The 21,219-nt window shown below is 37.3% G+C and overlaps 5 protein-coding genes across 8 annotated transcripts; 2 read left to right on the forward strand and 3 right to left on the reverse strand.

The window, feature by feature from the left end:
* The first annotated feature begins 630 nt into the window (after nucleotides 1-630).
* On the forward strand, nucleotides 631-1,899 carry LOC105955262 (F-box/kelch-repeat protein At2g44130). Its single transcript, XM_012978979.2, has one exon. It carries the CDS (start codon nucleotides 631-633, stop codon nucleotides 1,648-1,650), a length of 1,020 nt encoding a protein of 339 aa, XP_012834433.2. The 3' UTR covers nucleotides 1,651-1,899.
* Nucleotides 1,900-2,166: 267 nt separating this feature from the next.
* LOC105955189 (serine/arginine-rich SC35-like splicing factor SCL30A) lies at nucleotides 2,167-4,096 on the reverse strand. Of its 2 annotated transcripts, none has more exons than XM_012978892.2 (5): nucleotides 3,957-4,096; nucleotides 3,597-3,713; nucleotides 3,222-3,299; nucleotides 2,594-2,758; nucleotides 2,167-2,514 (listed from the first exon to the last, which is right to left on the reverse strand). In XM_012978892.2, exons 2-5 carry the CDS (start codon nucleotides 3,704-3,706, stop codon nucleotides 2,313-2,315), a joined length of 555 nt encoding a protein of 184 aa, XP_012834346.2. In that variant the 5' UTR covers nucleotides 3,707-3,713; nucleotides 3,957-4,096; the 3' UTR covers nucleotides 2,167-2,312. The 2 variants fall into 2 exon arrangements, with proteins under 2 accessions (XP_012834346.2, XP_012834345.2); XM_012978891.2 differs by having other exon boundaries at nucleotides 2,167-2,517.
* A 316-nt stretch (nucleotides 4,097-4,412) lies between these two features.
* On the reverse strand, nucleotides 4,413-12,345 carry LOC105955263 (Cleavage and polyadenylation specificity factor (CPSF) A subunit protein). Of its 3 annotated transcripts, none has more exons than XR_016033995.1 (15): nucleotides 11,891-12,341; nucleotides 11,672-11,806; nucleotides 11,501-11,580; nucleotides 11,311-11,394; nucleotides 11,094-11,181; nucleotides 10,801-10,958; nucleotides 8,642-10,646; nucleotides 8,217-8,527; nucleotides 7,784-8,063; nucleotides 7,536-7,691; nucleotides 7,164-7,336; nucleotides 6,214-6,746; nucleotides 5,491-5,630; nucleotides 4,985-5,093; nucleotides 4,413-4,842 (listed from the first exon to the last, which is right to left on the reverse strand). XR_016033995.1 is itself a non-coding variant. In XM_012978980.2 (15 exons), the coding sequence occupies exons 1-15, from the start codon at nucleotides 12,080-12,082 to the stop codon at nucleotides 4,645-4,647; spliced, it is 4,155 nt and encodes a 1,384-aa protein (XP_012834434.2). In that variant the 5' UTR covers nucleotides 12,083-12,345; the 3' UTR covers nucleotides 4,413-4,644. The 3 variants fall into 3 exon arrangements, 2 of the variants coding, with proteins under 2 accessions (XP_012834434.2, XP_088680659.1); XM_012978980.2 differs by having other exon boundaries at nucleotides 6,214-6,290; nucleotides 7,195-7,336; nucleotides 11,891-12,345; XM_088824533.1 differs by having other exon boundaries at nucleotides 6,214-6,290; nucleotides 7,195-7,336; nucleotides 11,491-11,574; nucleotides 11,673-11,806; nucleotides 11,891-12,231.
* Nucleotides 12,346-14,257: 1,912 nt separating this feature from the next.
* On the forward strand, nucleotides 14,258-17,680 carry LOC105955265 (calmodulin-binding family protein). The gene is made up of 8 exons (XM_088824534.1): nucleotides 14,258-14,680; nucleotides 15,160-15,665; nucleotides 15,758-15,872; nucleotides 15,939-16,004; nucleotides 16,090-16,178; nucleotides 16,268-16,355; nucleotides 16,433-16,774; nucleotides 16,851-17,680. The coding sequence occupies exons 2-8, from the start codon at nucleotides 15,196-15,198 to the stop codon at nucleotides 17,505-17,507; spliced, it is 1,827 nt and encodes a 608-aa protein (XP_088680660.1). The 5' UTR covers nucleotides 14,258-14,680; nucleotides 15,160-15,195; the 3' UTR covers nucleotides 17,508-17,680.
* Nucleotides 17,641-20,317, reverse strand: LOC105955266 (homogentisate prenyltransferase). Its single transcript, XM_012978982.2, has 10 exons — nucleotides 20,017-20,317; nucleotides 19,513-19,637; nucleotides 19,249-19,395; nucleotides 18,912-19,137; nucleotides 18,743-18,816; nucleotides 18,564-18,656; nucleotides 18,301-18,418; nucleotides 18,135-18,197; nucleotides 17,955-17,987; nucleotides 17,641-17,829 (listed from the first exon to the last, which is right to left on the reverse strand). Exons 1-10 carry the CDS (start codon nucleotides 20,218-20,220, stop codon nucleotides 17,755-17,757), a joined length of 1,158 nt encoding a protein of 385 aa, XP_012834436.2. The 5' UTR covers nucleotides 20,221-20,317; the 3' UTR covers nucleotides 17,641-17,754.
* Between the last annotated feature and the right edge of the window lie 902 nt (nucleotides 20,318-21,219).

Here is a 21,219-nt window from a genome sequence, read left to right on the forward strand (position 1 = left end):
ACCATCTACAGTTGCAACTTGTCTACATTCATTTCAGGCTCTCATTTATGTATTTACTTCTGCTGATCAAAAACTATATATATTAATAATTAAACTAAATTAAAGACTTTTCGTTTATCTATCTATAGCTATAATTATTGCATTGCATTGCATTTGAGTAGTTATTAATAAAATAGTCATCATCAGAATAAATGTTATGTTGGGGATATAAATTACTCCTATACAACTACAGGTGCAACATGTAAGAAACCTAGAAGAAGAAGTGGCAATGAACCAGAAGTAGGAGTGACACGTGTACTTCCTTGATTAACCAATCCCCAAGTTAGTTTTACTATGTGCTTATTACAACCTAGGTTCTCTTCTTGTACACCAGTCACCCCCCCCCCCCCCCCCCCCCCCTCTTTATATTCTCTCTCTCTCTTCTCTCTCTCTATAAATATTGATTATAAATATTCTGTCCTCCAAATTAGTCCAAACCCATCTTTCAAACAAAAATCTCACGTAGTCATCAGTCACATGTAATCTCCCCCCTATCCTCAATCAACACTACATTTTCTTCTTTTTTTTAAAGTAACGATTTTTACCCAAAAAAACAATAAAAAATCAACCAATCATTTTCACTGATCAGCGATGGATCATCAAGAATTCAGTGAGCTGATACCCGGTTTACCCGAAGAAATCGCCCTCGATTGCCTGACCCGGCTCCACTATTCAGCCCACCGGGTGTCTTCCCGCGTCTGCAAACGATGGCGTCATCTTCTCCAAAGCAAGGATTTTTACTACCACAGAAAGCAGACCGGGTTCACCTACAAAGCCGCTTGTTTTGTTCAAGCTCTTCCGGTCCAATCCGAGCCCAAACCCACGGCTCAGCCCAGGTACGGTATCTCTTTGTTCGACCCTGTTTCACTCGACTGGAACCGAATCGACCCGGTACCCAAGTACCCGGATGGTTTGCCCCTCTTCTGTCAGGTGGTTAGCACGGAGGGGAAGCTTGTTCTGATGGGCGGGTGGGACCCATCGACTTGGGACCCGGTCAGGGACGTCTTCGTTTACGAGTTCACGACTCAGAAGTGGACTCAGTGCGCTGATATGCCCTCGACCCGGTCATTCTTCGCAATCGGCGCGGTGGAGGGGAGAGTGGTGGTGGCCGGAGGGCACGACGAGAGCAAGAATGCTTTGAGCTCGTCGTGGGTGTACGATATCAAGAAGAACGAGTGGTCCGAGTTGGCCAGGATGAGTGAGGAGCGAGACGAGTGCGAGGGTGTGGTTGTCGGGTCGGAGTTCTGGGTGGTGAGCGGGTACGGAACGGAAACACAAGGAGCGTTCAAGAACAGCGCGGAGGTGTACGAATTCGGGTCGGGTGGGTGGAGGGTGGTGGAGGATGCGTGGCGGGTGAGCCGGTGCCCGAGGTCGTGCGTGGGGGGTAAAAATGGGAATACATTGAAGTGCTGGTCGGAGGCGGATACAGCAGTACAAGTGGGGGCTTGTGGGGTGGACCTTGGAGAAAGGACCGTGGTGACCGGGTCGGCATATCAGGGGGCGCCACATGGATTCTATCTAGTTGAGGGGCAAAATGGTAAATTGAGAAAGATAAATGTACCTGATGAGTATTCTGGATTTGTGCAATCCGGCTGTTGTGTGGAGATTTAATCAAGATTTTTATAAAGGTTTAAATCTTTTATTTAACTTTTTCTTTTTCTGTTTGTGCTCACTGTGTTGTGTTACACACAGCTGCATTGTGGTGATGTGGAGTTAGCAGCGTAGTGTTCAATGCAGTTTTGGCATATGTTAAGATTGTTGTTTCTATGCAAAATATAATATAAAATGATGTGTTTGTATATGTATTTTATTGGGCAGAAAGAAATATCTGAAATGATAATAAGAATGTGATAATAGAAAGTTGGGAGTTGAGACAGCTTTCATAATTAATTTGAACAAGGTATTTCCAGTGGGGTTCCATTTTTCACATTTAGCTTTGTTATGATGAAGGAATAAAGTAGATTGTGATTAGAGGGGCATTCACCGACATTCCAATGAATTGTTGTCATAATAGTTATGAATCCTCTCTCTTTCTCTCTAACACCTTTCTTTGTATTTTATCTTAAAAACCAACACAGGCATAACAGACTGTTTTACCATATCATACAGAATTACCTGCCCCAGAGATTAAAACAAACACATCAACCATTTACTGCTTGCTTCATTAAACACAACAATTCCACACACTAATAAGTAGTAGGAGTAATATTCTGAAAACTAGTACTCAGTTACATTAATGGCTGTTCTAATATAATAGATGATTGGACCCACACTCAGTAGGGGCTGCTGCTGCTGCTGCGGCTCCAACTCCCGCTACGAGGAGACCTTGAGTAAGACCTTCCTCTCTTGTACCTCCTGTTTCCAGGAGATACTGATCTCGAGTAATGTCTTCTCCTTGTCGATGGAGAACAATAATCAGGGCTCCTGGAATATGAATGCCGTGATCGATAATCACCAATGGGAGAACTCGTTTCCCTGCTACACCAGTTTACAAAAGTCATAAATATTAATAATATAACGTATCTTGAAAATGAAAAAACCCGTTGATATTCACCTTCTACGCTCTCTTGCCCTCATCTGTGAAGGTTTCTTTCTATTTTCCTCAGCAAATACTACGGTTAACTCCCGACCAAGCAGGATTTGTCCATCCATCTCATACTTTGCTTCAGCAGCATCTTCAGGGTCAACATACTCCACAAAACCAAAACCACGCAGCTCCCTGCAATTATTAAAATACATACTCCAATCAGAATAGTACATAGCTCGACTCATAATGGTATCGGCAAACTCCCTGTGCAGCTTCACATTCACAGCAAAATCAGAATGAACAAGAAATTGGGCCCTTTCGTTATCTTTGCGAATTCGCTTGCTGCTAACCTTGTGAGAATAAAGTTACGACTTGAAGTTGTTCGACGAAAGTGTATTAAAAAAATCAACTTGCTTCAATCTTCATGTTTGTTAAGACGATCTTGATCTCTAATTACTTCATTCTTGTCTTGAATACTTCCATATACAAGGAAAAGAAAAAAAAAAAAAAAAAAGGACTTGCCATAAAATGATGGAAGAAGGTTAAAAGTACACAAATCATCTCTCGCCAATAATCAGAAAAATCATTTTAGTTTTCGTCATGATCAGTTCAAATAAAATCCTAAGATGATAGATAATAAACAAGAATTACTAACCCTGTGTAATAGTCACGGGGCAGGTAGACATCCTTGAGAGGACCAAATTCTCCAAACGGTCCACGGAGATCTTCAGTCCTGTAGAAATTAATTAATTCATTCAAAAGTCTGCCTTTGCATACATTGCAATTGCATTGTTCAGGACATGAAATGAAACATGCATTACACAAGCATGGATGTTGCACAGGTTAACATCAGCTCATCCTAACATTGGTTTGTAACAAATTAACTAAGATAAACAAAAAACAGAATTCTCGACTGCTCTGTTCTGTTAGTTAAAAGATGAATTCCCCGTTGGTTATTCATTACACATTTGATTGACAAGGTAAAAAAGGCAGGGAAGAAACGGTTGAAAAATGAGGATGATGATGATACCTGCAATCATAGCGAAGATTGCGGACAAGAAGGCTGGTGGGAAGATCTCGGTAGTGATGATCCCGATCTCTCCTTCTATAACCAATTGCCGACGGACTTCTGCTACCCATTTTTCACCTAAATACAATTAACCAATAATTATAACAGCCGTTTCAAAACATATTGTTCCATCAGTTTCCAATTTATCCAGCAAATAATTTCACAAAGAAACACTGATAAGGAAATAAAAATAGAAAAAAATCAGGTAACAGAGCCTGAAACTTATCGATCACAACTGTTGTCATTGTTCAGCAAATTAAAACGTGCAAATTTTCAATTGAACTCGGAATTCAAGCATAAAAAGGAAAAATTTAATAGTACCTTAGAGTAGCTTCGATCGATCGAATACACGAAATGGAGTTTCTGCTTTCGGACTCTTTCTCCCGATTTAAGTAGGTTGGTGGTTCGATATCATTCGAGAAGTTTCTACGACCATCTTCTGTTTGGGCTTTACTTCCTTTTAGTTTCTTTAATTATTTACCCCATTTAAATCTCTACTTTATAGTTGGGCCACAAAGTTGAGTCACTAAATTCTACTTTATTTTTCTATTGTGCATATACATATATGATTTAACTAAATAATATATTATTTCCAGGAATTTTCAGAAATAAGTATTGCAGATGTAAATTATGCTGGTCGTTCTAATCGTTACATCTTCTGTTTTGCAAATTTGTAGCATTTTTATTGGGATAGGAGAAAAACAGAAATTATATTTTGATAGGAAATCAGAATTAGTATTAGCAACAAAAGAAATGTTATTGTATTAAGATCGGGAATTGAAACTAAAAGTTAATTACCCATTCTAACAAGATTGTTTTTACAACAAAGGGCTCGTGACGGGCGTATAGGCAGTAGGTGTAGACGGACGAGATGCACAGTCCTCTCTCTACAATAATAATAATATAGTGTTGCCTCCATATCGAAACTTTGATAAAATATGACAAGGGAACAAAATTCCCAATCATTGAAATCTCACACTCATCATAGGGAAATAAATATGATAAAGAATTAGTTAAGGGCATAATGTACACGTTCAAGCAGTCGAACAACCTGATTAACCATAACTGGCATAGGAGGTTTCAAGGTCGACATAACTGTTACGTTTGGTGTGCCACTAGGTAATGCCAACACCGCCTCTTGCTGCATGCTTGTAAGCTCCAAGAATTGACCCAAAATGTCACCATCCAGTATCTTACGTATTCCAGCCTGTCCTCCATTACAAGAACAATCCCAACATAATTCATGTTTTCATAAGGATGATGATATGACAAGTCCATGAATGAAGCAAGGATCGCAACAATCATAGTATTATAAGACTATCCACCAATAAGTAAATCAAAAGGCTCACCCGACTTTCACGGCTTCGAAATTCATTGTGATCGTTTCCCAGAATTGGAGCAGTAAGCGGGTCAACCACAAGCCTAGCCTGAACCTCTTCTAATAGCTCGTATTCCTCCCTGCCCAACAACGAAGGAAATAAATACATAAATAGGATATCTAATCAAGAAAGGCCACCAATCCAGGTTGGAACCCAAATAATTAGGTAAAATACTTGCAGAAACTAATTCATTCTTGCACGATTTCCCAACATGTAATCTAGGATACAACTTTGACAAAATTCAAATAAAAAATATCCCTCTTCCATATTCATAACATACATACAATTCCAGGCCCTGCAACCGTTCAAAGAAGCTCATGCCAGACACAAAGATGTGGAATTGAATAATTAGACAACCACAGATGAACTCAACAAAGCTTCTCTGCTAAGCTTCATTTAAGTGTATTATGTCTCTGGTTCACAGCAAAGAAATTTAAATAACATACAAGAAAACGGATGGGGACACACAAATGTACCTTGTCATCGGAATGAAGATTATTATACTCCCTAATAGCGTAGATGCCATTATACAGTTTCGTGATGAGTTAATATTGTTAGTAGCATCATCGGAGTCCTTCAACATATCATCTGCTGGGAGTTTGTATGAGAATGAACCCTACAGGAAGATTTAAAAAAATCGCAAGTCATACACAGAAAATACTTGACTATAAACATAATGTACTTCCTGTTCCCCAAGAAGCTTTTAAGAATATGATCACAGCTAGCCCAAAGATACAAGAACCTAATTACATTAGCTCGGAACATTCAAAATTGCTTTTTGATTGTGACAATTGACCATTACACACTTAATTCAAAATTTCTTTCGGATTGTGACAATTGAACATGAGACCAGACCAACATCTTATTTTTTTTTTTCCGCTACTAATGTAGGAGTAAATTTGGATATTTCGGAGTCTTGTTAGTTATACATTCTCAGGAAGAAGTTTTATGGTTCTAATCAAGGCTAAAGCTACGCTCCAAGCAGGCCACAGATACCTCCATGTCTAAAATTTAGAGTTTGAAGATATCTTTTCACTTGCAACCAAATCAAATCAATCAGATATAGTTCAATCATTAAAATACAACATCTAAACTAGAAATCAAAATCTGTATTGCCTGAGTCGGGTTTCACGTCCTTTTCATTTAATAAAAATTCTTAAAGCATAGTTTAGTACTGTAGGCTCTTAAGAAAGCATTACCTTCCTCATGCTCATGGCAATCTCACCCATATAGTATGAACAGCTTAGAGTCAAGTTGCGCTCCGGACTCGCATTGTCTGTAAGACGAAGTTAAATCAATCATGTGAATGAGTATTATGGTTTAGGAAATTAATTACTAGAAACAGAAGTCTATGTTGAACTAGATGACAACAGATGCTTCATCTAAGCATACTATAAGAGCATTCTGAAACAACTTACAAAGTTAACATTAACTTGCTTGTGTACATACACAACATTAACTTCGAAACTTAGTTCCTAATGTTGGTATTATCGATTAGAGATTTACAACAATCTCAAGACGCAAGTCTCCATTGGTATTAATTTAGAAGAGTTGGTAATGGCATCATAAGATTTTTTCAGATACAGAGGTACACCTCATGCCATGCGTATAACTGCATTTACATCCCATGAAAACCCTTATGGTTTGATTATATGCTTTATTTACCTTTTGCTAAAACTGAAACCATCTCCTAGGCTTGTCCAATACCAGATTCAAGATAAACATATATAAGGTAAGCTGTGAGAAATCAAATGTCACAATATTTTTTTGAAATATGCCAAAGTGATGGAAAAGGCAGAATCTCTTTTAACTATCCTCCTAGTTTATGCGTTTTTTTGGAAATGATAAAAAGAAAGATATCCCCCCTTACGCTTGAAAAAGATTCATCTAATGAACTATATAACCCTTGGGTTTATACCAATAAACAAAAAAGAAAAAGTTTCAACAACGAGTTTATAAACCGAATTGAAGCTTTAGACAAAGAGTCTATTTCATTGAATATACTCAAAACAAGTACTCAATTATGTAATGATGATTCTACAAAAGAATACTTATTCAAAAGATATGATCCTTTCATCAACGGATCATATCGGAAAACAATTTACAAAAACCCTTCAGCTTCAATCCTAAAAAAAACTTTGATAGAAAGGTAACTGCCTTAGGTTCACACATCAATTTACCTTCTACATGATTTGCGCATGATAAGACAACCAAACTTCCTTTCCTGTCCGAAACAACGGCAGTATCAACATCCATAAGAAGGCAATCAGCAACTAGCCTCTGGACAGGATCACAATAAACTTGCTCTAGTTTTTTGGAATCCTGGTACAAATAGTAAATGGTTGTTTGTAACAACCCCACGCCAAATTTAGAACATATTTCCACAATTAATATTCGATGTTTTTCTTTTCTTTTGTAGTTCAGATTCAATGGATCGGCTCCATCTGGATTTTGCAGAAAGTCACTAGAATAACGGAAAACAAATTAGTCAACCGCAGGGAAAACAAGTGTTATTACTGACCTCATGGTAAGAATAGAAGAGAACACCGTCACGACAATCCCCAACAGCTATTCTAGTGAAATGTGAAGTCAAAGTCATAATAGTAAACCGAGTTCTTGTGGAAGCAAATTTCCTCATCCTTTGACAATTATCATTCACAAAACCACAAACAGAAAACTGAGAAAAACAAAATAGTATCTCTTTAGAAGCTTCCCGACAATAATCCTCAACAATTTCCTATAAGCAGACTTGAAATTTTTATGACTTACAGTAGAACCAGAAGAAAACAAGAAATAACTATCAAGGTACGGGCACACAGCAAGTATCATGCCGCTCACGATGGTTGAGTAAGCCAAGCGCAAGTGCCATGCTTCAGTTTCTTCAAGTTTAATTCCATCGTAGTTATTATCATCCGGGCTGCTACAGAGGCTACTGTTAAAGAGCTGATCAGCAGAATAGCCCCCGATAGGTGAATTTCGTTGTGTTACAGAACCAATGTCTGAAATATGCGCGTATTCAAGGAAGAGAACAAGCAGACGGCCTTTTGTACTGTAAAATGCACACCATACAAATTGAAATACATAGATAAAGACCCAGGAGAGCCGAGAAAATAATTAACAAACCAAAATCAAAACAATGAACTACAAACACTAGGGAGAAGCCCATAGCAATATAGAAAGGGTCGCACATAAGAGATATAACCTTTCAGCTTCACCACTTGGCATCATAGCTGGTCCAGCAGAAAGGCTAGTTCCAACAACCAGCACATGCTCACATCCGACCTTTATGAACTCCATGCATTTTCCAGTCTCCCCAGGTTCAAATTTGAAAGATGATACCACTGAGCCGCTCAAAGGATCCACACAGCAAATATCTGATGAGCATGAATCATTATCTAATTCTGTCCTCATAATGAACAACAACCTGGTAGCATTATGATATAAAATTTTCCTCGGAGTGCCTCCAAGATGAAATGCCTGCACATTAAGCCTTTTACTAGGCACCATTTCCACCTATAACGAGATTAAATGCAAAATCATAATGTATGACTTGTAAAAGGCATCTGAGCATGAAAAAAGAAGAATCAATCTAAATCAAGCCAATACTGAGACATATGTTTTTCTTACCAAATTAAGACTGTTCTCTGCAACAAATAAAATTCCTCTGGGGCATTCAACTGAACACACAGGAGTGACATGAGTAGAAGGTTGGAAGGAGATGGATGTATAAGAAAGACTGTGCCTTGCAGTCTGCAATAACCAAGGCCTATCACTGAGGGCAATCATATCAGCATCAAGGGAATCACTCAACGAAACCAAGAAAACAGGTGTAATACCAATTCGGCGTACAGCAATCAGCAGAAGATTAACTGGCAAATCTCCTTCAGTCTTCCCAGATATATTGGACTTGAATATTTCCGGGACTTCGTTATTCGGAGACAATAAATTTGACGAGATATGGAAATTGATTGTGGAGGACCCAACAACAGATTGCTGACCGGTTGACCCTGTTGAGGAAAGTGTAGAGGCACTAGGCCACTCAAACCTAAGTAGCATTCCATTCCTCAATCCTGAAAGAACATACAGGCGATCAACTAAGACAAGCCTTACATCTTCTGGAACACATCCACTAATAGTAGTCCCCAGTGTGTTCGTTAATGAGATGATCCCTATGGCAAGAACTTGTAGTCCCTTATCACCTGTAAAGGATACGACTTCTACTGAAGGCCTATGAGTACCAATAACGAACAAATTATCAACATGATTTCCAGATGGAAAGGCTGGCGTAGAGTTGTTAGCTGCATAATTTGTCAAAAATCTACTCAGCTCAAGGTGCTTCTGAGGTATGGAGATACAAGATAACTCATTCTGCAATTTTACACAGTACATCTGATAAACTTCGTAATGATACGCCAATGAACATCGAATACCAAGAATGAATAGGAAACATGGACTGGATGTGCCTACCACTATCATGCCGTGCCCAACAGCTCCGAGACTTATACTCATATTATCAGGGAACCACGATGTGCATATTGGAGATGAGAAAGGAATACCTTCGGGATGCACACTTCCAACAGGCAAACAAAGTCTCACTCCACGTTGGTGAATCTGGACCATCACACCATCAGCTACAACACCACAAGCCAAAGTGCAGACATCTGGCTGAAAACCAACAGATTCAGTTACATCAGAAAAGTTGACACCGACTGAAAGAACCCTGGTCTCCTCAACAAATGATAGTACAAGAAAAGAATGATAAGGGTCGGAAACTTTCATTTTGACTGTCCATGTACCAGTGACACCCTGATAAATTGGAGCAGTTTTCAACAATTTCTCCACACTGATACCACTTCGGATGATCCGCAGAGATCCCTCAGATGCCATCCCAGAGCAGGCAAAAAGTTGATCGTGTTTCTCATCAGGATAATCAACAATGCACATATCTAAGATTGGTGCAATGTTTTGAATCGAACTTTTGTATTTTAGAAACCCCTCTTCAAATTTTAAGACCATCCCATCTGCCATGTCAACAACGACTGCTACAAACCCACAGTCAAGCCATAACAGAGCATTGGCTGGTCGACCTTTGTAAAGACAATCAGATAAATTTACTCTAACGCCATCAGACTCAAAAAGGACTTCAAGAACATAAAGATCTCCAGAGTCAGCACTAAATATGATCCTATGACCATTTGTTACACCAGGTTCCCAACTCCATGAGCAGACATAATTGGAACCAGGTTGGACACTACTATAATCATCAATATTCATTGGATCATCGTTTTTATTTATGTCACCAAGCTCCAGCAAAGCAGATGCAGCAACGCTATACATACCTTCTTCATCCATAATATCAGGTATTCTAATACTGTTTTTAAATTTCTTTTCCTCCAATGGTGTGAAATTTAAACTTGTCCTGTGGACACAAGAAGGGCTTTTGACATTCCTGAAATCCATGAGGGCAATATCACCTGCCCTGAACAGGAAGGCAAATCCATGAGCATGAGGCACTTCTACTATATGATATGCTAAAGGTCCGGCTTCTGCAAACTGATACACCACTTGGACTGATTGTTCCTTAATATTCCATTCCAGCAACAAAAGCTCATTTCGATAAAAAGATCCCCATCTGCAGAACCAGACATTGAACTTCTTACGGACAGGAAAAATATTCCAAAGACAAAAGTAATTTTCAAGTAAAAGAAAAGTGCAAAATTAGATCAGTTTGAATAAAGAGCTATCTAAAAATAGGAGGGTAGCCAGTATATATTTCGACAATGTACCTATTCAGAAGAATGGCAAGAACAGGCTTCCTCTCCTTCTCAGGCTGATTGTCATCTTCAGAGATGAAGCACATGCTCCATATTGTACCAGAAATATTGATAATAGAACCTTTTGCAGTTTCCAAACCCCCATCTTTTTCAGGAGGACACAAAATTCTCTAAAATGAAAACATGATAAAACAAATTTAGAAAGTGTATGCAACAATTTAACCACATAGAACTGCAATAAATCTTTCAGAGCAGTACAACAATGCATAAATCTATGGGGAAAAAAGTACTAGCTCAAACTCAACCTTATCAATGATATCACCACTTGAGGACATAGACAGCGAGAAGATAGCCAATTGATCCTCATACGCACTAGCAGCAACAAAACAACCACTGTAGAGAGCAAAGAATAAACAACCTACATGAATAACGATTCTACAAGCTCTGAGTGGCAGCCAAGTGACAAGTTACCGTTTCATTGAAACTCTATTCTGTAAAGGTTTATACATGATGCAAGCTTACCTGGAATCAACAGCTAGCATCCTTCCAACTTGATGCCTTGAGTTGCCAGGATCAGAAAGCTGAATATGGGTCAACGGCAAAAACCTAAAAATAAGCAAACCACCAATTTAGCAAGACTTTTGGCTCAAGGAACCAAACTAGTATGACTAATATGAAGAAGAAGATAATGGCACAAGTCACTGAAACAAACCTGTGCATTTCACTGCAAAAGGTGAGAAATGAAAGCTTTCCTGAATCAGAAATGACAAGTAACATATCCTTCCCCATTACCTAGAAAAAAACCAAGCAGGTAATCCTTATTCCATGGAAGTCCTGTACCATTTCAAATATGAATGTTGTGTAGATAAAAGAGCCGACAAACCTTTGGATTCTGCACTTGAAACCTCTTATTCCATGGAAGGACTGCAATATCTTTTATGGTACCAAATACGGGTTGTTCAGAAATAGACTGAACAACCCCATCTTCATCAACTATCACGAGCTCTATTGATGTCTCCTGGAATAAGCTTATATCGTTATGACAGATGTATGTATATGTAGTGTATCAAAAACATACCAATTCGAGTGACCTAAAACATACCTTGCCGAAGACGACGTCGTAAGAATTGGGGGAGCGGAAGTGGCCGCAAACAGCTTGAAGAACAACGCTGCCTCTGAGGACTGTTTTGGCAAAATAAAAGGCATCGGCGTTAGGTGATCGCAAATTAGTGTTGGATGTATTTGGGCGTGATGAAGACGATGATGAAGATGATTCTTCTTCTGAAACCGCCATTAGTCTGTAGGATTGAGAGGGATTAGGGTTTTAATGAGGAACGAAGTGATTTCGAATTGGGAAGCTTTCTTTTCTTGTGTCAGTTATCGTAGTACTCCATCTCCATGTCTGTGTGTGCTGGTGTCTTCTACTAATTTTTGTTCCAGAAATAATAATATAATATCAAAAAAAGAATTACTCTACTGAGTGAAAGTGGTGATAATGCATTGCCGGAGGCCTTCATATCTCCTTCTTAAACCCTTTTTGCATTTTTTCATTTATTTATTTTTTAGTTTATTAATTATTAATAATAATATATGGGAAATTACCCAAAAAAACCTCAATTACCAAAAAGCCCCTTATGTATTTATAATTAACAAAAAAGTCCCGTGACTAACCGTTGACTACGTGTTTTATAGAAAAATCAAAAATATGTAAAGTCTATAATACCTTTAATTGAAATAATAATAATAGAAAGTAGTAAATGACCAAAACAAATTCGATCATGGGATCATATGGTTAAATTAACAAAAAAGTGAAAAACCACTCACATAATCATAATTAATAAATAAATCAATGAGTTTTGCTTCTATATAACAAGTCACATTGAAGATTATCTTTGAAGTTTTGAACAATATAATCTGATGTCATGTGATTTTTGGCGAACTCTAACGCCATATTGTTTCACTGGGTCTAAAGAATTCAAAAAAAATTATATAAATTTTCAACATGGTGGATTTCGATCCTAAGTTATATTATGCATCATGTATTTAGTATTGCATGTTTCTCTGTATTCCCAAACATGGATCGGAGAAGAATGTATATATCAACACGCACGTACTATATATACGTATGCTTATTTTGTGAATGGAAAATCATATATATTCATCACCATCATCATCCAACTGCATTATTGATTATGTTGTTGTTAATTACCTTTGAATGGTTCACTCTAAATTTTGATCTTTTGATTTAATTTGTGACGACGATGTTTTTTTGGTAATTAAGAGTTCATTTGAACCTGATATATCCGGCTTCCTATATATATATCCACGCATAAAATATAATTGTGGTGGAGTACTAGATTGATCAACATTGTATAATTTGAGCACAAGTGTTCTTCCGGCCAGTTCCACAATAATGCAATAATAATACTATATATATAAGTGTACGTACGACTAGCTACGTACACTAGTGGTACCTGTGTGTCGGTGCAAATTAAAAATTAATTATAAGCACAAATTAAAGTAGCAATATATATTACATTGTGCAGCTGTTCCGTACGTACCTCGACATCCCCCGATCGAAGCTATATATGTTCGTCATCCACTTTCGGTGAATCATCATAGATCATATATAATAATACTATATATATCCCAATTAATTATTAATGCATGCAAGTATCCGATCCTTAATTTTGTTTAAGGCCGTAATTTGTCTAGTATGGATATGTGCTGCGCCTGCCTGTATATATAATATAATTGGCAACCTATAATATTTAAGTGCATGACGGTGCTTCTCTTTAATTCCGACATAATTTTATATAATTTTTTTCCATTTTATCTGCATGCGCTGGAACATACTCCTAAAAGATCAGGAGTCCAGGACCAGTATATATATATATATATATGTAGGAATTTTATTGAAATAAAGTGTGGCTGAGGCTGCAGTGTCATCTGTCAATTAATTAGAGAAATTATGTAGTTATATGGGTTTTCTATGTATTAGTAACTAGTAAGAGAAGCCAACACAGAATTGATCTCTTGATGAACTTGCCTCGAAGCTCCTCCGATCCCTCCTTTAATTTGTCTTCTTTATATCAAAAATAATACACCCCCTTTTTTTGTATTTATTATTTCGTCATGATACTGATCACTGATCCAGCTCACTGAAAATGTTTCCCTTTGGCTTCTTTTTCTTCAATATATTTAGGAAATAATTAATCATGAGATTCATTAAAATTCTGCTCCTTTGGTTTGAGAAAAATCGTGCAAAACGAACATTTATCAATATAAGATCTAGTACTAATAAAAGAATTGAATGTCGTCGTATGTAACGTTGTTGTACGGTAGAAATTAAAGAAGAAAAACGCCCAAATTAATCACAACTCAGGAAAGTTAAGGACATTAAATTATTAGATTAAATAGTGGAATTAATTGGGTTATATATATGGAGTATTTCATGTGAAACTTCCTTATATATGCGTTTGTCAATCACAAGACGTGGTTGGAAAATTGTTGGTGTGATATGTCCACTTTGCATATATTAATCACCTTTCTCTCTCTCTCTCTCTCTCTCTCTCTCTCTCTCTCTCTCTCTCTCCTATTATATATCCACCAGTACCCCACTCTTGTCTTTCTATATATAGATTCGTTTTGAACCACATTAAACATATACTAATACTTTTTTTGCGGGTAAGAGAGATCTAGAGAGAGAGAGGGGCAGAGGCAAATATGTGTTCCTGTTTCATTATTTCAGGAAACGAATAATTCTTTCTACATTTGCCCCGTTACGTTGTTGCTGCTCTTTTCAGCTCATCTTTTTTGTTTTTTTGTTTCTAATAGATTGGTTTTCAATCACATTGCATTTCTCTATCCAACATTCTTGCCTTCAGTCGAGGTAAACTTTCGTAAACATCCAATCCATTTCAGTTTTTCATATTGTTCATCTCTCTCTCTCTCTTTTTTGTTTTTCTTTATCAACGTGTCATTTACATTGCTGTGTGTCATGGAGATCAAATATTGATGAAACCCCTCGCATTGTTGTTTTTATATTATATCGAACCTCGTCCATTTGATAGAACTGTTGAGTTTATTTATTTATTATTTTTAATTTGGATGCTCCATTTGGTCTGCTTATTTATTGTTGAGTTTATTTATTTATTATATTTAATGTGGATATATATGTTAAATGATATTGATAATCTCATTCATCTTGTAGAGTTGATATGTTTTTCTATTTTCTTCTGCCAAATAATGATTCATCAAACATTTGTTCTTCACTGTATTGTTATTTCTCAAACAGGCTAAAACTTGTTGCTTTTTAACAATATGCAATACCTGATTTTCTATTATTCTGACGTTGCTTTTTTACGGCAGGCTGCTGGTAGTAGACCCCGGTGGTTTCGAGGAGGAATGGGAATGACATTTTCCTGTCCACTTGCTAATTTGGATGATTTTGATGCTCAGTTGGAGTCTTATTTAGGCAGATCGGTTAGTTTCGAAGGTGAAAACGAAAAGATTTTACGATCCGTTAGTTTAAGTGACAAAGATTCAGAAACAGGTGCTAGGTTGAAATCTTTAGGTTCTGGAAACATGATTCTTAAAGGGTCCCTTAGCTTTCAAGGCAACGATTTGGAGGCCAAAATCTCGTTGGAGGCTCCTGTATCGAATGCCGAAGAGAACACTGTGATCAGATCTTTCAGCTTTAGGGGCATAAATTCACCTTCAGCACAAGACAAAACTACAATTATACCCTTGATTGATGGTTCTGATGATGATGATACATTTAGACATCAAGCAGCTTTACGGCTGCAGAAAACATACAAAAGTTTTCGAACACGAAGGCAACTTGCAGATTGTGCTGTGCTAGTGGAGCAAAGATGGTTGGTTTTGCTTTTATTTTTAGCCTTTTGTTTATTCCTGTTGAGTTATCATTTTCATTGTGTTATTCTGTTTTTCTTTTTTGTTAATGAAGGTGGAAGCTGTTAGATTTTGCTGAGCTTAAACGTAGTTCTATATCCTTCTTCGAGATTGAGAAACCTGAAACTGCTATATCCCGTTGGGCAAGAGCAAGAACCAGAGCTGCTAAGGTATACATACATGTTCATTTATTCCATTTGTTTGAGACTGAGGGTTTCGTTACTTTGTCGATATAGGTGGGGAAAGGCCTGTCCAAGGATGATAAAGCTCGTAAACTTGCTTTGCAGCATTGGCTCGAGGCAGTAAGTTGCTTTTCGGTTTTTCTTTTTTTATTTTTATTTTTATTTTAACATGTTTCAACGGTTCCTAATCCCCTCACGTATGTAGATTGACCCTAGACACCGTTACGGTCACAACCTACAATTTTATTACATCAACTGGCTCCAATGTGACAGCAAGCAGCCATTCTTCTACTGGTAAGATTTTATACAACTATTTTTGAAACCGATAATGGATTTGGTTGTTTCATTTGTCCGTTTACCATTCACTCAACTTTCAAGTGTAGGCTAGACATTGGGGAAGGTCGAGAAGTACATTTAGAGAGATGCCCTCGATCAAAACTTCTACAGCAATGCATAAAATATCTCGGTCCAGTAAGTACACCACCATAGAACACATGTTATGAATGCTTGTTTATCTCATCAAATATTTAATTGATGTAATGATGCAGACAGAGAGAAGCGCATACGAAGTTATTGTAACGGAAGGAAAGTTAGTGTACAAGCAAAGTGGGAATCTTCTGGACACAAGAGAAGGAACAGAAGATGCGAAATGGATATTTGTTCTGAGTGTGTACAAGATCTTATACGTGGGGCAGAAGAAAAAGGGCACTTTTCAACATTCGAGTTTCTTGGCTGGTGGTGCAACTTTATCTGCTGGTCGTTTAGTTGTAGAAGATGGTGTTCTTAAGGCTGTTTGGCCTCACAGCGGTCACTATCTCCCGACAGAAGAAAACTTTGAGGAATTTATGGCGTTTCTTTTGGAACACAATGTTGATCTCGCTGCTGTTCAGGTAAGAACTAAATCAATGCATGTCTCAAGGTTATTGCGATTTTGATCCTAAAATCATATAAAAATTTGTTGTGCAGAGAGCACCAGGTGGTAATGACGAAGAGGAAGTGAGCATTGGGTTTATTCGAAATAGCATCTCTGTACCAAATCTGAGGAGCAACGAAGATACAGAGAAGAACGAGAAATACTGTAAAACAGAAAACATAGTAATATCAAGATGGGCAAGGAGACTACACTCGAAAATCGGACAGCTACAAATCCCAGACAAGGACAGCACCATAGTTGAGCTGTTCTTGACTCCAAAACCAGATTCTCCTTTTCCAGAAAGTCCGTGCGAAGATGGTTACGAAACAGCAGACGAGTACTTATCAGACTCTGAATTTTCAGTGTCGAAGCAGAATCTGTTCGACCGAGATCCAGAAGAAGAGTACGAGGAGCCAATCCCGAAAGAGAAAATCATAAAGAGAATAAACTCGCATAAAGGGATGAAGTCTTACCAGTTGGGGAACCAGCTGTCATGCAGATGGACAACGGGGGCGGGCCCACGTATAGGATGCATGAGGGATTATCCGTCGGAGCTACAAAACAGGGTGCTTGAGGAGGTTAGTTTGTCTCCTAGAAGTGCGTTTTCATCTCCGAGAAGAAGTTGTCTTAGGCCTACTACAAGCTCAAGGAGAGAGAGAAGCCCACTTGTTACAAAATTTGATGGTGAAACTGTAATAAACGAGCAGTGATAGATCTTCGTCGTTACTGTGCAATTTCTTTATTTTGTTGTGCATCTTTGTGGTAGATAGCTGGGTAGGTATTTGCTAGGTTTTGATTTTCTGTGTGTGTTTGTTTGCTCCATGCAATAAGGGGATTCGAGAATGCTTTGAAATATGCAGAAATATTATAGATTTTGCTCTGATATAGTCTTGTTAGTAATCAGACATTTTTAAGATTACAAATTCTACAAAAAATATCGAGCACTCTAGCCAATTACTAGATGAAAGGGAATAATATGTACTCGGCGTAGAACAGATTCCATACAAAACGATAATAATCGGAGATTGCTTCCTGCAAGATTCAAATATTTGTCAATTAAAGTAACGAGGCTGAGTCTGCTGATTACATAAGAAAAGTTGGATAGTTGAGCATGGAAGAGAAAACGAAAATGTAATAATAAGAGGAATAATAATTACCTGGGTATATTTTGCTCTTTCCAATACCCATGCCTGCAAGACAGAACAAAACCGAATGATTAGAAATATGATGTAGAAATGGGTAAGCAAGAGTAACATAAAACACACTTGAGGCGATAAATTTTCTATGTTCAGGTAACCATATATATATATATATATAAGCAATACTTAATATATTACCTGGAAAGTTAAACCTAATGCCAAGATCACATGTGAAGGTATCATCAAGCTTCTCTTAAAGGCCTGCAGTATAATGTTAATTACAATGGGTTTTTTTTTTGTGTTTTTTGAATTATTACTGATGGAGGTGCGTTGAATGATAATAGAGAGAAGACGAAACAGTTACCTGAGGCATGTAAATTGCTGCCAAGACAGAACCAATGTAATTTACCAACAAAAGTCCAGTTCCAAGCAATGCAATATTTCTCACACCAAGCTTTGTTGCCAACGTAGATATCTCAAACCTATCCATTTGTATCGACATTGCACAAATAAATCTTGGGAAGGACATATAGTAGAATATAATGGCAACCCACTCTTCCAAAAATATAGTCAAAATAAAATAAAAAATGATGTCTACATGTTAAAAAAGAAGGCTCTAAAACTTACTTGCGATCACCTTCAACATCCGGAAGATCTTTAGTTATGGCAATAACAAGAGCAAATAATGTTACAAATGTGGTGATGAAGGCAACTGGTGAGCTGCAGTTGTTATATATTCACATCAAAATCATAACACAAATCAGAAAACAGGCCCAAAAAAACACTTTTTTTTTATATTTATTTACCTCCATTCAAATGTTAGACCGAGGGCAGATCTTACGGCATAATAGACACCATAGTTGAGGAGGAATCCTCGAACCTGCAAAAATGATTCAATGCATTTTTATTTATTTCTATTAAAAAAAAGTACATAGCATCATACATTAAAAAAAAAAAAAAAAAAAAAAACCATACCGTGGCAATTATAAGAAATGCAACGACAGGAAATCTCTTCATCCGAAAAGGGGGAACAGAATAGATGGTGCCAAGAAAAAGACCAAGGCAGTAAAGAGAAGTAATGAAAGGCCCAAAATTCAACGAGACTATTAAAACCCCAGCAACTGCAAGCAATAACACTAAAAACCATGCAGTACTTTCTGATAAATCTCCTGCAGCTATTGGCAAGTAAGGTTTATTCACCCTGTTGGAATGGGGAAAGATTAGTATATACAGCAAGTAAAACTAAAACTCCGGGGTGTAAAAATACAATACGCAAGGAATGAAATTAAAGCTACACAGTGGTGTGACTTACTTGTCAATACCGACATCATAAATCTGATTAATGCCCACTATGTAACCATTTCCACAAATGAGTGCTAAAAGTCCACAAAATGCCTTGAGGAATAATGACCACCTTATCAGATTCGGGTTCTCAATTAAAGCTCTGGTCACTAAAGAACTGTCACAAATATACGATACAGCTGCTCAGATGTTATTTTCAAAAAAAAAAAAAAAAAATCATAATTGGTAAAAAAGTCGGGGGATTCGTTAGAAAGAGATAATGATAATTGCTCACAAAGATCCTAGAGTAGTTCCACGAATGGTGTGGGGCCTGAGAAAGCGCCAGAAGGCATCCCTGAACTGGATAACTTTGTTCAACAGTGGATCATCAGTTGCAGCAGCATCAACTTTAGAGCAGGCCTGACAAATTAATCTTTCATGTAAACTCCGTTAATAAATATTTGTATGTTGGTATCACTATCACCTATTTATTTATGTTACACAAAAATGCTCGTATCAAGCTACATGTAATTTGTTTATTTGACAATGTTATTAATCAGAGACAACACAAATTAAGTGAAATCTCTAACTCAACATCACTCCGACTCCGAATTAGAAACTTGTCGGACTTTGAACAACCTAAACGCATTAATTAATTCTGGAATTGTGATACATTTCTCGAGAGAAAGCACTGGGATTTTGACAGGGGGACGCCATTGCATGCGAAAAAAAAGACAAGATCGAAATTTGAATAGAATAAAAGAAATAAAAAAAGAATAAAGTGAAGAATTGAACATACCCAGATGAAAGGGCGGCGGCGAGTGGGGGATGTGGTTGTGGTTGTGGTTGTGGTGTGGAAGTTGTTGGAGAAATAGGGTGGGAAGGAGCGTGGGGGAGTAGTGAAATGAGAAGAGGGGAGGAGGAGCAGCTTGGTTTTGGAATGAAGAAGAGAAATCTTATTGGGGAGGTTGGAGCAAGAAGATGATGAGATAGCAAGCTCCATGGCCGGAAATCAGAATGAAATTTGTGGATGCGCCTATTTCAATTGGATTAATTTATTCTTTTTTCTTTTTTCTTTTTTTTTTTTAATAATTTTATTTATATATTCACAAAGATATCTTTGCCTTTGTGGTGGTCTTGGGAATTATGGGCCTTTGGGCCTGGTATATAATTTTATAATGTTATTGAATAGATAGAGAAGCCCATCTCATTACGACGTCGTTAACCCAAAAAGTCTGATGCTATTGAAATATCAAATATACCCCCACCACCCAATTCCCAAATCATAGATAGATAGAGAAGCCCATCTCACTACGACGTCGTTAACCCAAAAAGTCTGATACTCATACTATTGAAATATACCCCCACCCCAATTCCCAAATTAGGTTTGTCTAAATACACTGTTACTTGCAGCAAAGATTCTTCCAATTGAATACTGATGAAGTGAAACAGCAGCAAATATTCCAATATACATACAAGTCAAGTCAAATTAATTAGCTCAAGGATACTGCCAAAATAGGCCTTTTACACACACACACACACACATATATTTAATCTCCCAATTAGAGGAGTGAGTGGCATCTTATCTTTCCTAATCCATCGTCATCAAAGATGCTTCTTCCTTTGGATGGATGTTAACACAAACAATCTTATAATTTGTTAGTTGATTAATTATATATCATTACTATCGAATACTAGTAATTAATTAGTGCCAAGTTGAGGAATCAAAAAAAAAAAAAAAAGTTAGGGGATGATGATGTCAATTGTCATTCTCAGCTACGCCAAGAACACAGACAGCGTGCACGATAACAAATTAACAATAATTAATTCATTATTAAACAAGTTTTAGTGTTTGGATCATCTATGGGACTTGTATTTTGCCTCCAAGTGGCGTGCTCTCACGATTTCCCAATTTTACCAATTAATTAATTATATTGAAAACTGATTGATCAATTCATGATGACCAAGTCTCACTACTCTACAAGTTAATTAAACAACTCCT

Source organism: Erythranthe guttata, chromosome 10 (genome assembly GCF_056151865.1).
Source record: "Erythranthe guttata isolate IM_541 chromosome 10, IM_541, whole genome shotgun sequence".
In the NCBI taxonomy this organism is placed as follows: Eukaryota; Viridiplantae; Streptophyta; class Magnoliopsida; order Lamiales; family Phrymaceae; genus Erythranthe; species Erythranthe guttata.

What these genes read in the sequence shown, in the direction of transcription:
- LOC105955262 (XM_012978979.2), top strand. Translation starts at nt 631, where the DNA reads ATGGATCATCAAGAATTCAGTGAGCTGATACCCGGTTTACCCGAAGAA.
- LOC105955189 (XM_012978891.2), bottom strand. Translation starts at nt 3,706, where the DNA reads ATGGGTAGCAGAAGTCCGTCGGCAATTGGTTATAGAAGGAGAGATCGG. An exon ending in CCCCGTGACTATTACACAGG is followed by an intron (nt 2,759 to 3,221) that starts GTTAGTAATTCT and finishes TAATAATTGCAG; the next exon opens with GGAGCTGCGTGGTTTTGGTT. An exon ending in AGGGCAAGAGAGCGTAGAAG is followed by an intron (nt 2,518 to 2,593) that starts GTGAATATCAAC and finishes AAACTGGTGTAG; the next exon opens with CAGGGAAACGAGTTCTCCCA.
- LOC105955263 (XM_088824533.1), bottom strand. Translation starts at nt 12,082, where the DNA reads ATGGCGGTTTCAGAAGAAGAATCATCTTCATCATCGTCTTCATCACGC. An exon ending in ATGCTAGCTGTTGATTCCAG is followed by an intron (nt 11,182 to 11,310) that starts GTAAGCTTGCAT and finishes TGCTCTCTACAG; the next exon opens with TGGTTGTTTTGTTGCTGCTA. An exon ending in ATCTTCATTCCGATGACAAG is followed by an intron (nt 5,094 to 5,490) that starts GTACATTTGTGT and finishes GTTGTTGGGCAG; the next exon opens with GGAGGAATACGAGCTATTAG.
- LOC105955265 (XM_088824534.1), top strand. Translation starts at nt 15,196, where the DNA reads ATGGGAATGACATTTTCCTGTCCACTTGCTAATTTGGATGATTTTGAT. An exon ending in GTGCTAGTGGAGCAAAGATG is followed by an intron (nt 15,666 to 15,757) that starts GTTGGTTTTGCT and finishes TTGTTAATGAAG; the next exon opens with GTGGAAGCTGTTAGATTTTG. An exon ending in TTGATCTCGCTGCTGTTCAG is followed by an intron (nt 16,775 to 16,850) that starts GTAAGAACTAAA and finishes TTTGTTGTGCAG; the next exon opens with AGAGCACCAGGTGGTAATGA.
- LOC105955266 (XM_012978982.2), bottom strand. Translation starts at nt 20,220, where the DNA reads ATGGAGCTTGCTATCTCATCATCTTCTTGCTCCAACCTCCCCAATAAG. An exon ending in CATTTCTTATAATTGCCACG is followed by an intron (nt 18,817 to 18,911) that starts GTATGGTTTTTT and finishes TCATTTTTGCAG; the next exon opens with GTTCGAGGATTCCTCCTCAA. An exon ending in CAGCAATTTACATGCCTCAG is followed by an intron (nt 18,198 to 18,300) that starts GTAACTGTTTCG and finishes ATTATACTGCAG; the next exon opens with GCCTTTAAGAGAAGCTTGAT.